General features: G+C 36.7%; 2 protein-coding genes across 5 annotated transcripts; one reads left to right on the top strand and one right to left on the bottom strand.

The window, feature by feature from the left end:
- The first annotated feature begins 3,651 nt into the window (after positions 1–3,651).
- On the top strand, positions 3,652–8,195 carry cirbpb (cold inducible RNA binding protein b). Of its 4 annotated transcripts, none has more exons than XR_010897886.1 (8): positions 3,652–3,806; positions 4,456–4,565; positions 4,664–4,770; positions 4,937–5,054; positions 5,216–5,423; positions 5,528–5,586; positions 7,736–7,822; positions 7,954–8,195. XR_010897886.1 is itself a non-coding variant. In XM_067415896.1 (7 exons), exons 2-7 carry the CDS (start codon positions 4,466–4,468, stop codon positions 5,926–5,928), a joined length of 606 nt encoding a protein of 201 aa, XP_067271997.1. In that variant the 5' UTR covers positions 3,652–3,806; positions 4,456–4,465; the 3' UTR covers positions 5,929–6,869. The 4 variants fall into 4 exon arrangements, 1 of the variants encoding a protein (XP_067271997.1); XR_010897888.1 differs by having other exon boundaries at positions 5,216–5,425; positions 5,523–5,586; XR_010897887.1 differs by lacking the exons at positions 7,736–7,822; positions 7,954–8,195 and adding an exon at positions 5,915–6,869 and having other exon boundaries at positions 5,216–5,425; positions 5,523–5,586.
- A 150-nt stretch (positions 8,196–8,345) lies between these two features.
- Positions 8,346–16,425, bottom strand: si:ch211-212d10.1 (granzyme B). The gene is made up of 5 exons (XM_067415895.1): positions 10,887–16,425; positions 10,278–10,431; positions 9,988–10,111; positions 9,582–9,818; positions 8,346–9,496 (listed from the first exon to the last, which is right to left on the bottom strand). Exons 1-5 carry the CDS (start codon positions 10,939–10,941, stop codon positions 9,359–9,361), a joined length of 708 nt encoding a protein of 235 aa, XP_067271996.1. The 5' UTR covers positions 10,942–16,425; the 3' UTR covers positions 8,346–9,358.
- Between the last annotated feature and the right edge of the window lie 1,941 nt (positions 16,426–18,366).

Here is an 18,366-nt window from a genome sequence, read left to right as displayed (position 1 = left end):
TCACCTAACAGAGCTATGAGTCATCCTCCACCAACACTGATAAATCTGTGCAATGAACCTGCTGTAAAAGTTGCAGTGTCCTTGCTTTTTTCTCAGAAATGGCACAACAGCATGCAATCACTTGTGATTTAATGATTTTCAGGATGTAATTCAGTACCAGGAGTGTGATGCTCGGATATGCTCTTAAATTTCATTCTCAGAATGTTATGTAACCCAAGTTTTGAAAGTGAATGAAGATATATGCTTGCCTTCATACGCCAGCACGGCATGTCTCTTTCTGTGCAACCAACAAAGGCAGTAACCACCGTCAATCCACCCCCACAGTGAGCTTGTAAACAAAACATGAGCTCATGCCTTACAAGCTGCAAAATGTGTGCTTACACAAATGTCAGACAAAAACAGTACAGTCGATATATAACATTTTGTAAGGAATTCATATTTCATATATGAGCATACTTAGTGTTATATATAATATTATGTATATACCATATGTGTGTGTGTGTATAGGCTATATATATATAGAGAGAGAGAGAGGGAGAGAGAGAGAGAGAGAGAGAGAGAGAGAGAGAGAGAGAGAGAGAGAGAGAGAGAGAGAGAGAGAGCGATACTGTAAACATATAATACTAAATATAGACCTATAGCAAGCTTGATCATCATCAGCATATTGACTGCATTTTGCCTAATATATCCACATTTAAGGAAAACAAAAATGATATAGGCCTAGGCTATACAGTGTGTAGTAGGCTATCGTGTCAAACAACCATATATTTTGTAATATAGGAATATATATATTTGTGTACAGAAATTAACATATATATTGTTAATGTATTTGTGTTTAATGGCATACAGTCTCTTCTGTTCCATAGGCCTATCTAGACAGTCAACTGGCTGATCTATGAGCTTGCTTGATAAGAGGCACAGAACAGCAGACATATTCTGAGATACATGCAATTACTGCCCCCCACTGGTCAAATAGCTAAACTGTATTTAAAACAATGAATTTCTGATGTCTGCAATGGGTAGCCAATGTAGCCTATTTTCTAATAGCCTAACACGATGTAGGCTAATACAATGCCTGCGGTTTTGGTTTGGTTTTGTGTGATTCTAGTAAATTAAAGTCAAATATTGTAGTGTTGTTTTATAACCATATTGCCCGTGCTGAGTGACTGGGGAAGGGTTTATTCGAGAAATGGAAAGTTGTGGTAAGGTGCCGGAAGCGCATGTGTGGGTGTTTGAAGCGGGGGACAGTTCTCAAGGTCCCAAGGCTACGATATTTATAACCCAGCTGGTTCACCCTTGCGCTAGCTTGCTTTCTCTGCCTTGTAGATGGAGCATATTTATCCAGGTCACTGCACAATTCTGAGAGAAGTTATTTTTAGCTTCCTGCATGAGCTTTGTGCAGTTTGCGTACTTTGTACTACAAATGCTGATTTGCAATTTTCCCTTGACCACGAGAAACCTATAGCCTAACCATCAGGACAGGAGTGTATTTTATGTACAATTGTTGCCCTCTTTGCAACGTTTTCTTTTAAACAGAATGTCAAGCAGGGTTACCAGGTTTGTGTAAAACAAAACCAGCCCAATTGCCCCCTCAATGTTTGATATTCAAAACCCGCCGCCCAATCACTGGCAAAACTAGGCCTATATTATTTTTATTTATTTATTTATTTATTTTGCAATAAAAAATGCGTTTTGTTTATTCTTGAGCCAGCACATTCTGTTGTAGGTTATTTGATTGACCCACATTAGATGCAGACCTATTTCATTGTCCTGCAGAAAGAACCGTGAGTAGCAACACTTCACAATCATCCTGCCAATCTGCACCCAACTGTTCCTGGGTGGGGTCATCGCTGCCCTGCAGGGGTCCTCAGTCTGCCGCATTGTTCAGTATGCTAAAGAAGCACATATGGTGATAGTACTGTTGTGGTAATGTAGCCTACTGATAACCACTGAAAGCACATAGATATTCTTTGAAGAACCATTAACATGTAGTACCAAGCCCAGTATCTTATTTGCAGAATCGTTGCTGATTTCAACGGTAAAGTATTGTATTTAATGCTAATAAATTGAGCACTATTCCAAGTTAAATACATTCAGAGAGGCCCTATTTAACTGGATTGTTCAGAGAGCAGAATTAGTTTAACAATGTAGCTTCTCAATGGCACATAAACACACAAACCTTTGTTTTTTACCCTATTTTTTTATTTATCAAGAACCAATCGCCTTTTTAAGTATTTTTTAATAAAAAAAATTAAAACTTATTTTAAAATGTTTAGGACTCCTTACTGAAGACATTTTAGCAAACACGTTAACCTAAAAAAATACATTTAAAAAAATGAATAGGTTAAAAAGAAGTTGGTCAAAAGGCTACACAATTTTAATCACATATCTAATTGCATCCTCGAAAGGAAACGTGAATTATAAGTATAGATATTCCATAATCAATCCTACCCAAGGCTGCTTTAATAATGCTTCTATTGAGAACCGCATGTCTAGAAAGGAAATGAGTGGATTCAGCATTAAAATATAGCCTTGAAATCCATTTCCCCCCAGTTTCAGGCTTAAGATAGTCCTATACTAAAATCCATGTTTGAGCTGTTTTGACTAAAAGCAACTTGCACTGATATCTCTTAAAATATGTCAGCGCCATTGTTTTGTCTCAAGATGCATTTATAAAAATCTATGCCCCAATTGAACCAAGGCCTAATCTTGATTCAATCTAAACCTTGTCTTTGAAACCGGGCCTTTATTTATGTGTAGTGATTCTTGCAAACAGACACTATTGAATTAGAAAATATGTTCCCAGCTCTTATTGATATATAAACTAATGACACCCCTAGGCCTGAAAAGAGAGAAAAAAGATAACAACAGATTGTGCCTTATTGGTTTCATACCATTTAAGTTTGAGCTTAGTCAGTATCTTAAATCATTGGAGGGTGTAAGGAACACTGAGGGGAAAAAGACTTCAGACTGCTGCAAAGCCTTAAAATTGTATCCTTTTTATTTAAGGACATTTGTATTTATTTTGTAATTATATATGGATTTGATTTCAATACCCATATAGTTTTTCATCCTTATTTCATCCATATTTTGTTGCTTATTTTATATATTTTATATTCCTATTTTTTCACTGATTTTCTTGCTGATATTATTACAGTTAGCCTAGTTTGACAATCATTGTTGTGGAATTTGTTAATAAAGCTTAAAGAAAGTGCCAATGAAATTGTATTTTATCACAAAGAAATGGGATTGATTGATTGATTCATTAAGGTTACATTTATTAAGTTTGTTTGACTGTAGTAATCCTACTTCAATTATACAATGCTCTGTTTAAAATAACAGATTCTAACTAGGCTACTATATAAAGTAAAAAAAAAATACTAGTACAGACTATAGAATAAACGTGCATTGCTTATAGCATAACTAGCTACATCCACCTTATTCGTAACATATTGTAACAACAAAAACTGCACGGTTTCGCTTATAAAATGGTTACGATTAATTAAGAAATTTACGTAAGATTATGAAAAATATTTCTGAGATCAAGTAATATATTTTCGGTGTAAGAGCATTAGCATTCATAGTGACAAAGGGTAAGATATGAACCGCCGCCATTAATCAGAAGAAGTGACAAAGGGTATTCGTATTCATGTTAAACTGTGACGCGACGCAATGTGAACACGCCCCCAGTGATCTGCAGTCACGTGAAGCCTTTAAACTGGCGCCATTTTCTGAGCACGGTCTCATTCTGCCGCAGTCGGCGTCGCGTTCTGCAACCTTTCTGTGTCTTCGAGAAAAACTGTGAGGTGAGAATTACAGCTTCTTGTTTTTATAATCAAATGTTCTTTCTTTAGCCAAACGAAATGTTATATTGTGTTGTGGCTTTATATTGATGTGCAATTTGTAATTATGGTTAGTTTAGTCGTATAAACACGGTTTTTGGCGTATTTTTAGAATTTAAAAAATGTTTTTGTAAAGTATCCTGTATTGTAACTACTGTCTTTTATTTGTAATGTCTAAGACGTAGTGTAAATTGTATCGGGTTAGTCGAATTTCATAGCTTCCTTTGTTCGTGTTGTTGCTCAAAAGCTCACCGTGACCTAGTTCCTCTGACCTACTTTTCACAAAAGCTAGCGCGTCTAATATTGAAGGGTTATTTTTAAAACGGCTTTAATATAGTCGGAAAACTGAAGCCATAGAGTTCAAATGGGTTTGGTAAGATTAAACCTTTCTTTGTGGCAAAATGGCCGCGGCACGCTGCGAGGAAGAGGAGGGGATGGGTAGAAAATGGCGCTTCCTTGTTGCGCACTTTTAACACGATGCGTGTGAGCAACTCGATGAATTTACCTCCATTTTACTTTTGTTCGCGCTTTAATTTATTATTTTCCGTGTCTTTCTTCGTTTCTAACCGATTTTGAGTGGTAACGTAGAGATTTTTTCCCCCCTTTTTTGCAGGATATTCAATATGTCTGACGAGGGAAAGCTCTTCATTGGTGGTCTGAGCTATGATACCACAGAACAGTCCTTGGAGGAGGCTTTCTCCAAATATGGAACAATTGCCAAAGGTATGTTAACGTAGTCTTTTTTTACTAATATTTCTTTTTTTTTTTTTTTTTAGTTTTGCAACTTTATTCATGACTATGCTTTGCTCCTTCTGTTATAGTTGATGTCATCAGGGACCGTGAGACCGACCGTTCCAGGGGATTTGGCTTTGTTACGTTTGAAAATCCAGAGGATGCAAAGGATGCCATGGCTGCCATGAATGGAAAGGTGAGGAAACGGAAGCCTTTAAGAAGCAAACCTAAGATTTTTAGATGTTAAGTTTGTTTAAATTGATTTAAATGGTGGCTTGTTGCCTACTGATTTCATTAATTTGAAAATTAAATTCATTATAACTGGGCTGGTATTAAAGTGCATTAACCTTTTTTTTTTTCAGTCTGTTGATGGCCGCATGATTCGTGTTGATGAAGCCGGCAAATCTGGTGGACGGTCTGGTGGCTTTAGAGGAGGCTCTGGAGGTGGCAGGGGATTCTTCAGGGGTGGCAGAGGAAGAGGTGGGTCATCACACTAACAGATGGCCACATTTGCATTTGAAGTAGTCTTGATGCCTAGTAATTATCATGACAAAGCTGATTATCATCTTCAATGGGTGCATTTTGTATGTCTTGCTCCTGTCATGTTGACTTATTTGTTTGCTTTTTGTTTTGTTAAACAGGTGGTGGAGGATACAGTGGAGACAGAAGCTATGGTGGTGACAGGAGCTATGGTGGCGACCGCAGTTATGGCAGTAGTGATAGAGGCTATGGTGGTGGGGAGAGAAGCTATGGTGGAGGTGACCGTTCCTACGGTGGTGGTGGAGGAGGAGGATACTCCAACAGGAGTGGGGGGTACTCCAGCGGCGGCAGTGGGTACAGGGATAACAGGTGAGGGATCTCTTACGGTTGGAATGGTTGCGCAGGAAGAACAGTCTTTTTGGTCTTGTAACCGTGAACCCCTTAAATATGGCAAATATTACTTTTGGTTTTAGGAGCCAGGGGGGATATGACCGCTCTGGCGGATCCTACAGAGACAGTTACGACAGCTACGGTACGTATTGTTTGATTGATTACTAATTTTAATATTTAACTGCACTAATAGATCTCAGCCCACTGTGGTGTCATAGAATAATGTCTAGACCTAAGCTGAAAAACGCAACTGACATTTTTGAACTTGAGATCAGTCAACTTGGTTGCCTTTATCATGGAATTGCTCACCACAATCCAAAGTCATTAGCGTCTAGTCGGTTTTGCACATGATCAAATAGTCAATTAGACCTTGTTCGAAAAGAATCATATCTTGGTGTCAGTTCACTTTTTGGAAAGGATGTTCACAATGCTCCAGTGCCTTTACACTCTTGCCTACTTCTTGTCCTCAGCTTCACACGAGTAAAAAAAAATCCTGATTCCAAGATCCATCCCTACGCTGGCTGTATTTAAAAAGATGCGCTCTTCGAAGACCTTTTTTATTTTTACTTTTTTCTTTACGTTTTGTGTTCTGGTTCAAATGTTCTATTAAAGACGGACTCCTTTTTTACCGTGTCAAGTATCCGCAGGATGTTCCTCTCATTGAGGAGCGGCCTAAAATCCATGAGCATTCAGTTACTATGAGAATTTCAAGCCTAGTGAGGCTACCTGTATCTGCCATTTTTTTACCTTGCGATTTGTAATAGATGCTCACAGGGGGTTGAAATTGTCTTTGTTTTTCATTTTAGTATGTGTTTAAGAAACTGTCTCTGAAACCATGCGTGAAAATTGACCTGTCCAACACAGCCTGATAGCTTCTAAGACCAATTTCCTCAAATATCTTTGGACCAATTCTTTATATCGGCTCACTGAAAGTGCTAGGGGCATTTGCATTTAAACTGAATTTTAAAGCGGCAGCTTCGCCATCAGAAAATATTCTAATCCGATCCTCCAGTAGAAGCTTGATAAGCTGTGATGTGTTCTTTATGGCTCCTTGCCACCTCCATTTTGTGATGCATTCCTTTAGTGAAGCAAGGCAGGCATGTTGCATTGGAGTTGTCTCCAGCAAACCTCCTTGATGTTGCTAAAGATTTGTAAATATTCATTATCCAAAGAGTAAACCACTTCACTGGGTCATTGAGCCTCAATTTAGGACTGATGACCCAAGGTACTTTGCTCTTTGCACAGTCTAAATTTATTTTTAAAAATATGCTCTGTGGACTGAACTTATCCTCTTAAAATGTCAAGATTTTGTTCCTTCTTGGAAAGAAATGTGCTCTGTTTCTGTATATCAACACCTCAGAATCCTTTTTCTTTTTTGTATTAATCTGGCTTCATGAAGCCCATTAAAAAATGGTTGGAAACTGCTCTGATTTCTTTTGCCTCCGATATGAATCTCAATGCAAGCCAGATAAATGTTATGGAATAATAGCTGGGAATTTAGCTTCTTAGAATTTAACTGTTCATCTAGGCAAATAAAAATTTAATTTGTTCAAACAAATATGAAGGTGAAACGTTGCTGTCATGGTAAAGCAAGCAATGGCTCTGTATAATGCTTCATTGGATCCAAGAGTTCTCTGCTAGCAATTTCGGAAATCAACAATGTCCTTGGAGAATGAAGTGTTGTGCCTTCCGACTCAAGAATCCTGAGATGAAAGCTGCTCTCTTGACTAGGTCATTTGTGGAGATAGGCCTGTAATGTGAGGTAAAAACTTTTGCTCTCCTGTACGCATCCTACAACAGTTCTCATTGTCCATGTTTTCTTCGAATATTGCCTCGACCAGTGATCGTTACGTCTGCAGAATCTAGTCAATCCTGTTCCACTCCTTTCCCCTTAAAAAGAAACCAAAAGCTGCATGACTTGACTACTTTTTTTTATAATGCGCTCGTGTTTGGTGGGAAGTACCTTATGCGGCCCTTGAGATGAGATGTTTAAGTCCCTGTTCTGATTGCTAAACTTTTTGTCTGCACCCACTTAAAAGAATCATCTTTTTGCAACTTAACAAATCGAGACTTGAAATTTGAGATGTAGCCTTTGCGTCGCCTCATCGTCTTTTGAGTGATTCACTATGGAGTCCCTATAAAAATGCCTGGTCCTTTTTCAATGTTCTTAATTTTGTATGGATTTCTTGTTTAATCTAAAAATGTTAATAGATTATTTTGGAATTTGATGCATGGTTCTTACAATTGCCCCCCCCCCCATCTATATAGTAAAATATGCTTTTATTTTTCAGACTGATGCATTGGACGTGTTGCATTTGAGAACTAGTGGCTGAAGCTAACCTTTCAGATGAAATTCTTTCTCATGGTAAAAATGAGAGGTATGCAGTTTTTAGTAATGTGCAGATGTTCTATTAGAACAGAATGATGATTAAATGCCTAGTTTCTTATGGTGTATGCTTTTATCTGACAATTTCTTTTTTCTTTTTTTTTCTATCTCTCCCCCCCTCAGAGCTCATGGAAAGCTGCTGTGCAGATGAACCCATCTCCCAATAGAAAGCGAGGAAAGTCAAAACTTGCTAGAGATGAACAATCGATCGTCTAGATTGAAGTTTGTGCTGTATTTTGATGAAAGTGTTGTGACAGTGGTAACATCAACCAATAAGGCTGATTGTTACAAGGTGATGCTATTAGAGGTGTTTATTTTTAAGTCCTCTGAGATTGACAATAATTCAATAAAGTTTCTTTACACTATTTTGGTCAGTACTTTGCATTACAAGCTTATCATTGCATTATTTATTAGCATAGGCTTTTGAGGCTCCCCATTTGAGGCCATTTCTAGCAGTTCTGTACTTTCACCACAAGGTGGCAGTTCTGACCAACTACAGCAGTGGCTCTCAACGTTTTGACTTAAGGCACCTAATTTTCAATTTAACTGGATAAGAATAAGGGTTTATGAAATTGCATTAATCCTAGTTGAAGTATTTTAGGGTGGTTAAATAACTAAAAATGTACACCCACTTTTATCAGCTCTAGAAATCATCTAGGTTTTTGAATGCCAATAAAATGTACCAATACTTTGAGATGGAACGGTGTGAAAATGATTTTGTAAATGGCAAATTTACAATTATCACAAATTGTTTTATCTCAGTATGTTAATGTGCTGAAATGTTTAAAAAAAATTGATCTAAAATACAAGTTTTATATTGGGAGAAAATTAGCAGCACATTGTTTGTATAAGTGTTAAAATAATAGCTGTAAATAACTTCAGCGTAAACTTGTCCACCAACATGTTTTTTTTTTGTGTGTGTGCATCTTACATGAAAACCCTCACTTAAGCTGTTAATGGGATGAAAAGGGGTCACATTTTAACTGCTCTAATTCTAGATACCATAGGAATTTAGATTTTTCATCAATTGGTTAAAATTGACAGATATGCATAAGTCAGCCTGATTGTCCTTTTGTTCTGAACAAATATGGTAGGCTGCCTTCTGTGGTTTTTAACATGCCTGCATTTTGACTGTTGCTTTGCTTAATGCAAGTACAGGATCCATGATAATTAAACCACAAAATGGTAATACTAACCATCAGGGATTTTATCTTGGTTTATATCATCAAACGTAACTGTTCATCCCTACCATCTTGAGCCCACCATAGAAGTTTGCTGAGGCCCCCTGGTTGAGAACCACTGAACTACAGCATAAATGCTTTGTATATATTTTTTAGCCACAGAAAATAAAATGTATATTAGACTTGTGTGACATGAATAAGCCTTTATTTTAAAAAATCACATTGAATGTTACATATGTGCTGAATATTGTAAGAGTAAAACCAAAAATGGGTTATTGAACCGAACAACTTGTTTTGAACTAAATTGAGTTTATCCAGGTTTCCCTTCCATGTTGCTGGAGAGTAGATTAATTCATATGATGATGAATCCATGGAAGGTATTTGGAAATATCAGTGTAACTTGTGCGGTGGTTTTCTTTTGGCTGGAAAAAAGATACAATTCCGTTTGCAACATTTCCACAAACAAGTGGACCCCCAGAGTCTCCCTGTGGATGATATTGTGATTATTAGTATATCCACAATTCACTAACAATACATATAAGAATTTGTAAGTGCTGCCACTTGAAATACCAGTGCTGGGCCTGTTGTTCCCTCGCTGCACAGAGTATCATTCGTCCCACAGTTTTTAGAGTCTATCAGAGTTACATTTGTTTCTCTGAGGACCTTTGATGGAGACCCATGAGTGTAGTAGCTCTGCAAACCCCAACCCATGACCATGCAATTCTTTACGATTTCATGTTTGAGATTTTCTGTTTTTGGCAAGGCGATAGTCTTAACATTTTTGCTCAAAATTGCTGGGGTTTTAAGCTGAAAGGGAAGGTGCAAATCCTACATTTAGTTGAATGTTTTTTTGTATTTTGATGAATGCATTCAGTACTCATTAAGTTGATTAGGTTTTACCAAATTTCTGCAATCAACTATTTCCTATTATGAAAGACCATTTATTTAAAGGGTTGATTGTAATTTAATGGTTTACCTTTAGAAGCATGATGTCATGACCTATTGTACCCTCTTTGAAGTCTGGATGTGGAATTCGTTTTACAGCTACACCGTCAGGTAAAATTGTGGTGTCATCGACACCCAAATACACCATAAGATGACTAAAAGTGACAACAACAAAAACAGATATAGAGGCCAGATTTATGAACATATTTACAATACACAAAAATTGACATTTTGGATATCAAAATTCATGTATTTGTTGTATTTATGTTAAGTTGTATGCTCTTTCTGATTAAAATCCCAAATATAATCAATTGAACACACCTTGCATTACAGTGGGCTGCTGTGATTACAAAATCCTCTCTTACCAAAACACCGTCACATATTTTTGATTCAGAGACACGAATATAGACCATGTAGGGTCGACTGTGTGGAATAGAGACTCTACCACCAACAATACCATCATTCATGGAGAAACCTAAGAAAGAGTTTGGTTCTATGAAGCAATTCAACAGCATATTCTGAGAAAACCTTTTGTAATTACTGCACTGTCAAAATTATGTAGAAAAAAGTAACCTGGTTGCCTTAATTTTGAGTTCATTGAAATTAAAAATTTGTGTTAATACAATGAACATTTTTTGAGATTCAACAACCTTTATTAAAACATTTTTTTAAATTGTAAGCATGTTGGGTAATTGTGTGTGTTTTATTTGTGATGATGCAGTGAAACATGCCAAACAAATGATTTATCAAATTTTGTATGTGGTTCAGATACAATATTTTTAGTTTCTATTTATTAAACAAATTTCTTTCTTCGTATCAACTCAAATTTTTTAATAAACTCAACATTTTAAGGCAACCAGGTTACTTATTTTTCTTAGTTAAACCAACAAAAAAAATGTTTATAGTGTGAAGTAAATTAGATGTGATCACCTGGAGTGCAGGAACGCAGCAGTAGCAGAGTGGTTATGTGCCAAAGGATGCTCATTGTTGACAGCTCAGTCACACTTGGTATGCACCACAGAAATGTCTCCTGCTTTTATACAGAGATTCAAGGTACCCATACCCGGAAATTAATGGTAGAAGCTGCAGGATGCTCTATCCAGATCAGTTTCACTGAGGTAACAGCATTTAAGCTTATGACCACAGGTTAGTGATTGTAATCAGCTCTCATGGTTTCACAACACACTAATCAGAAAGTGTACACTAGGGACTTGATAGTTTTGCATTTACATTTATGCATTTGGCAGACGCTTTTATCCAAAGTGACTTACATTGCATTCAAGCTACACATTTTTTACATTATTGTAAGTTCTGGCTTTCCCTGGGAAAGGAACCCATGACTTTGGCGTTGCTAGCACCATGCTCTACTGGTTGAGCTACAGGAAAGCCCGATAGTTAGTTGATAGTGTTTTTGATAGAAAAATGATAGTTATGCGAATTTCAGTATCTTTAATGTGAGCAACTTCTGGTACCTCATTTAAACACTTTTTCAGGTACAAACCCCTTTGACCCTAGAACAGCTGTAAGTCTTTGTGGTATTGATTCAGCAAGATGCTGGAAACATTCTTTAGAAATTCTAGTCTCTTGTTGACATGGTAGCATCACGCAAACTGCACATTTATGATGTGAATCTGCCCTTTCTTCACATTCCAAAAGTGCTCTTTTGAGATTTTAAAACGAAGCCATTGGAGTTCACTAAACCTGAGCATTTGTGCGTGCTTTTATGCACTGAATGTTCTTGGTGTTTTCTTGTTTCTCAAGACAGTTCATGACTCATGTCCTCATCTTTTGTGGTGGCGAGGCTGTCCAGCATTTAACCTCTTTGAGACTTACTTTTTTCATGACGTGTTAATTGTTGGAGTCCTTGCAGAGGTTGAGATTACAGGTGTTATTTGTTGTGAGACTGTAGTAAGTAGAGGACAGTCAAAGCCCCCTCTTCCATAGTTCAAAAATCTTGACTTCCCCGGTTTCACAGACAAGGCTCAAGCTAGTCCCTGACTAAAACACATCTTACACTGGCATATCTTAAAATAGACATTGTTTTGTCTCAAGATGCACACAGTAAGGTTTTCTTTTTTCTTTAAGACTTATTAAAGCTAATTAAATGCCCTAATTGAACTAAGGCCTAATCCTTGTTTAATCTAAGACCTGTCTGTGAAACCAGACCTGGATGTGGTCTTTTATATGCAGATACACTTGTCCATAGTGCATTCTTCTTAAGGGCCCATCTTAAGCCTTATTCGGATGGGATTTAATACGGAGAGGTTGGGTAAAGTAATTATAGCCAGAATTTTACAGACAATGTCAGTAACGTTTATGGTGACTTGTACCTTCTGTGAAAAGAAAAAATGGCCTCAGGTAATACAAATCCCGTGCGAATAGACCCGCTGTAAATATTCTGTCATTTCCTGTTTAAAAACTGGTTTTCGTGTTTTTTTAAGTAGGAGTCACTTGAAAAAATTATTCAGTTGCGTTCTAGGTGGTGGGACAAGTCTATGGCAAACCTCAAGTTTTTCTGCTTACCATTCAGATAAAACAGGTCGAAAGCAATTTTCAGATGCACAAATTTTCTTTTACCAACAAAATCCAATCAGAATTTAATGTATTTATTTAATAAATTGTTAGACCACACCTAATTTATATAGATTAAATGTGTTTGCACACATGATATCAGGAAGCAACTTAATATGCACATGATGACAGGGAGGTAAGGGTGGGGCATAAATCGAGTTATCCTTCCCACTTCTACAAGATTTTTTTTTTTATCCAGTGTGAATTGGCCATTAATATTACAGATGTCCTGTGGTAAGATAACTTTACTCATCTGCCCTAATTAAACTAATCCCATCCGAATAGGGCTTAAGTTGTGACATTCACTTAGGCAGTTGTTGTTTCCCAGATGTACAGCTCTGGCCACTTTGATAAAAGATGAAACAACTTGACAAACCGAAAAATACCGGGTGGCAATAATTGTGGCCAACGAGTTTTGGAAAAAAATCATTTATTTCATAATGTGATTTACACCCTAGTGAAAGGTTAGATTTTTGTGATTTAAAAAAAATAATAGATCAAAAGGATAAAATACGCAGAATTTTTTTTTTTACAGCCATCTTTGATCATATTTAACAGGGGCGCCAACAGTTTTGATCACCACTGTACATTTACCTATTAACGTGTTAACCAACTGACTTTTCGAGTTGGTTTGCAGCGCTAGCGTGATCATCCTCAAAGTTGTTCAGCAACAGTTCAGTGTGCCAGAGGTTTTGTAGCTCCTTGTAGAGTCCTCCAAAACAGGAAATCCATTTTCATGGCTTTCATTACACGTCTTTGATGGATGTAATAAAATGCACACTGAACAAAAACGCTGTTTTGAGTACCTCTGATATTAGCGATGCGGTTACATAGTTCCTAAAGGCTGTAATGCTTGCTTTAACCATGCAAATACACCAAGCAGTAGCACAGGAATGCCTATTAAGAAACGTTCTGCGTCTAGACTGAGGTATGTTCTTCTCATACCTGAACCACAAGACGTTATTATAATTATTGTGAATGAAGCACAACCTGAGGTTTCTGTGAGCAAAAGATGGTGGGGAATGGGTTGCATGCTGAAGACTGGGTCTCGAACAGTAATGGGAATTACAGAAGGAGGTTTGGAGAGGCAGAGCAGAAGGGAGGGGGGCAGCGGGGGGTGTCTAAAAGAACGTTTACCGGCAGACTGTCAGCTTTATTAGAACCAGGGGGTTGACTATGGGATGGTTAAGCAATTAGACGTCATGATAGAAGCAGGGAACGAAACGACAGTAGTAAAAAGGCCATCAATCACTGTGCAAATCATGATTATTAAGAATAAAGGGAAACGACAACAGTGTCCTTCCAATAAGAAAGTAGCATATGACACACTTATCTGGCCACTCTTCAATGAAAATGCATACAAGAGGTCAGGATCTTGCAATGTCATTGGGTTGGTGTAATGCACTAAATCATAATTTTCTGGATTTTAATGATTTCATTGGACATATAATATCTGCACAGTGGTCCATGACAAATGTGCTGTTTTGCGTTGCTTACAATCCTAATCAATACCATCGCTCCTATCGCATCTTCTTTGCAACATAGGGGCTGTCTATTAAGGTTATTTTGCAGTTCTCAGAAGATCACAAGATAAACCCTCCACATGAAGTGGTGTGCGCCACAGAAAAAATGTGTGAGAATGTGGTTTTGTAGAGTGCATTTTTCAAAATGTGACTTTTGGATGCCTCCCTGGAGCTCATCTCTGTACTGTACTGTCCAGACTAGAAGAGGATAGGAAAGGAGACAGGAATTAAGAGGGGAAGATGAGCAGTGACAATGTGTTCCAGACATGGTTAAATACCTGTTGGTCTGAGCTCTAAATCCACCTTTTGCTTCTTCCCCTACACTCCCAAAAGGATTTTACCCTTTACGTTTATATATTTCCTACATTAATACGCATCAAATGGATTACCTGCCCTAGAGCTGTTTTGTTTTCTGTCGTTTTTTGTGTGAAGAAAATGTGCCATTTACACCACTATTCATTGACAATTATTTGAATGTCAGTAAACACTAAAATTGTATGACGAACTGTTGATTGTAGTGTAACTTGATCTACCTCTGTACAATGATTTGTGTATTAGCCTACTGTATAGCCTACCTATTTCTTTTTGTCTTCCTTTTTTCTTAATGCTGTCATTCATTGTTTCTGTATTTGAGTGTTCATATCAAATGTTTGTTTATATCTGTATTATCTGAGTTGTTCATAAGTCATTCAATAAACATACACATTGCATAGACGCCTCATTGGCCGCTGGATCGTACGCCAACAGCGCCGCCATATTGGTCCAGGCAACTTGCCGTAACTCTTTTGAGGTTTTACAAACCGTCGTACAATCCAAACCGTTCCTCTGGGAATTACCTTTCACATGTAAGTCTGAACATTTGTTTTTGGTTTATTTGGTCAATAGGCTGTGTTGACAACTAGTTAGCCCAAAGTCAGAATTAATATCTAGCAATAGCGCAAGTTAGCTATTAAAACTGAGACATTATAAGAAAAGAAGTCTCAGCTTATATTATAATTGATATTATGAACCAGTGCAATTCACGAAAAATCGCAATTGAGTCTTCCGTGCAGTGTGAGTCAGAGGACTTGCAGATAGTCTCTCCAAAGAGCAGGTGTTTTGATTACTTGTCATCTAATTGGCTCATTTATATTTCCCCCTATTTTAGCCAGTGGCAACCAGGACACCACAAACACCAAGGAAGACTGAAGAGAGCCTGTCAGTGCTGTTCTCTGGATTTCCAACAGACTGCACCTCTTCTCTTAAATAATTATATCATATTATCATATGACCTAAACCATTAAATGATTGTACTATTCACTACTGACTATTTTATTTGCTATTTTTTTTATTGACTATATTACTTTACAGTTTATGGTATACTGTTTGCTGTTTTATTCATAGTTATATTACTCATATATTATACTCCTACTCAATTGTATTTTTAGACTAATAATAATATAGGCTATTAATAGTAATATAAAACTGCCATATTCTGTATATTGATACATCTGACCTTATATTACACTTATATTTCATACAATTTATATTGTAATGTAGTTGTACTATACGTAAATGTTTTACCACTAACTTAAATGTTTACTGGATCCTTTAAGGATGATGTTATAATTAGGGGACAAGCTGTGATATTAATGTTGCACTGGTGGGAGCCACAGGATAAGGAATCTTTTAAGCCCAGTCTTTTTCTATCTGTTTTTAATCATTTGTATAACTGCTGTACTGACAGTAAATCTTTGAAATGCTTATACCTCATTCAATTTTTAACTTTTTTTAGACCCCAATAAAACACATTTTTTTTCAAGTTGCCAGACATAATTAAATATGCTGTCCATTTAAAGTGGAGACAATTTAAAAAAACATTTTTTTTACTATAGTATAACATTTCTATAAAGACTGTATAAACTCTCTTGTATAAACTGCAAGCATATGGTTAGGAGGCAAACATATATAGAAACAAATGATAAAAATGAAAAGGTAAAGATAAATGATTCAGATATAAATAAGGTTTTTATTTTACTGTGACATCCCATACTCTATAAAATGAATTCAGGCCCCTATTGAAAATTTTCTAGTGACTGATCACATTTAAATTTTCTAGTTGGCCAAATGGAATTACCGTGAATTAAATTGCATCAATTCACAGAAATTCAATTTGGCCAAATGAAACATTTAGAAATTTAGAAAATTTTCAGTTGGAAACCTGTTTTTTATTTATTTATTTATTTTACAGTGTGGCGTCATTCAAGAGAAAACTATAAAAAGACAGTGTTGAAGACAGAAAAAGCTTGTCTTGCTATCACCAGACCAAGTTCAATTCAAAACTGAACATTGGTCTGGGGAATCTGCTCTGTATTTTATACTGCACAAGGAGCATAATCAACTGGCACTTTTTCGAATAATCGTTAAAATAAAATAAATCTATGCTTGACAAGCTTGAGTTTTTTAATGACAAGTGAATTTTCAAGTTCTAACTTTGAATATAAGTAATTTGAGACAGAACCTTTATACTCCATGCCGATCATAAACCATTGAAATCGGTTAGGAAATGTTAAGTTTATTGCACGTTTGTTCAGCTCCCTTTTACTTGTATTTAGAGCTGATAGTATGGTGGACTCGTTGACATATTGCAAACGAGTCATACCACATACGTAACATTCCAAAGAAGCCAATGAAATGTCTATGTGTCTGCAAGAACCAAAGAGCATGTAGGTGGTTTGGGACAATTTTTCCATTGAGATGACTTGGAAATAGTGTCCCAATCAACCTGAATTCACCCTACGCAAAATCCCTTTAAGACAAGTCATTTCACTCAGCGGCCATCTTTAAAACACCTATTGAGCATCCAGGAGCAGCTTCATCCTCTTTGAATGGGGAAACATAAATTTATATACTGATCAATGATTATATGTGAATTACCGGTAGGTAAGCCTAAAATCAATTTATTCATCCTATAAAGCGATCAAGTATCTTCAGAAAAATTGCACAACCACTCAGTTCATATGGATTATTTTTACAGTCACTTTATTAACATTTTGTAGCATTAAATTGGTATAGCTGCATAGCTGTCAATGGAGGGAAAGAAAACAAGTCTTACAGGTTTGTTGAGTGGGTGAGTACACAACACATGGGTGAGTAATTAATGACAAAATGTTCATGTTTGGGTGACTATCCCTTTAAGTACATTCATTGCGGCTCTTTTTTTACATTGTTCTTTGTTTTGTTTTTTAGAAGAATTCAAATTAAAATGGATTTTTGTCTAAACCCTCATTCTGTCTCAAATAACACCTGCTGCTGCTGTGCTGTGTAGACTGGGGGTTCTCATGAGATGGATATGCAACGTGGGAATACATTCCCTGCCAACAAAATTATATCTGTTATTTTGATTGAGAATAAAGCGTATGAGCATATTTATTTTTAAATCTAAAAGCCAATGTATTGTCTGACACAAAGCAGAAGTATTTCGCAGTTCGCTACAAACCCAAAGTGTGCTGACACTATAGCAACCTTAGATTCAACTAACACACGTGACCTTTGGTGTAACAAGTACACTAGAGTTTGATATCCCTTTTCACTTGGTGAGACAGGCAATTAGCTGCCTTTTCAGAATTATGAAGTATTTCATGAGACCACAGTGCCCTTGACTCATAGTTCAGGGTGACTGTAATTTGCATAAGTGCTGCGGTAAGATACCACAAATGAAGTCAATCTCGAAAAAGTCTTTCTCGAAAATGTAAACAATTTTTTTTTATCAGTATCATATTGGTTGATTCCAAGTGAAACACTCTTTATAATTATACTTATAATTCATTCAATATAGTTAAAAATGACTAAAAACTGACTTTTTTGTCCAAGTCAAGTCTCCAATGAGCTTCTATTGGTATGATTTACAGACTTCCTGCATATGTAGTGTTTCAAATCAGTCACTTATGAGGCAGTAGGCAGTGAGACAGCTCACTAGGTTGTGGAACAGAGCTATTAAATTTATCCGCCACTCCGCCTGCCAGTCCAGTCATACTAGAACCAGAAAATAAGATTTTAAAGGTTTCTCACTGATACCTGTGATACATTCAGAAGCTATGACAGAGATGAAGCAATATGTGGGCCGCGCTATCAGCCAAAGCACACAGGGACAATTTTTAATGTTTTGTACAGTTTTATTACTTTCCTCTGGACCATGACACACTTTCTCTTATTCATGATCTGTCTCTCTTTCTTCCTCTCAGAGCGATAAGACATCCATCACAAACTGCGGTTGAAGGTCTGATGTTACAAAACGAGTACATCAAGTGCATTTTTATTATCTCTGGCAAGGATTA

The sequence above is a fragment of the Pseudorasbora parva genome, chromosome 14 (genome assembly GCF_024679245.1).
Source record: "Pseudorasbora parva isolate DD20220531a chromosome 14, ASM2467924v1, whole genome shotgun sequence".
Taxonomy (NCBI): Eukaryota; Metazoa; Chordata; class Actinopteri; order Cypriniformes; family Gobionidae; genus Pseudorasbora; species Pseudorasbora parva.
Note: the sequence above shows the minus strand (reverse complement) of the source record. Positions and strands in the feature narration are given on the sequence as shown.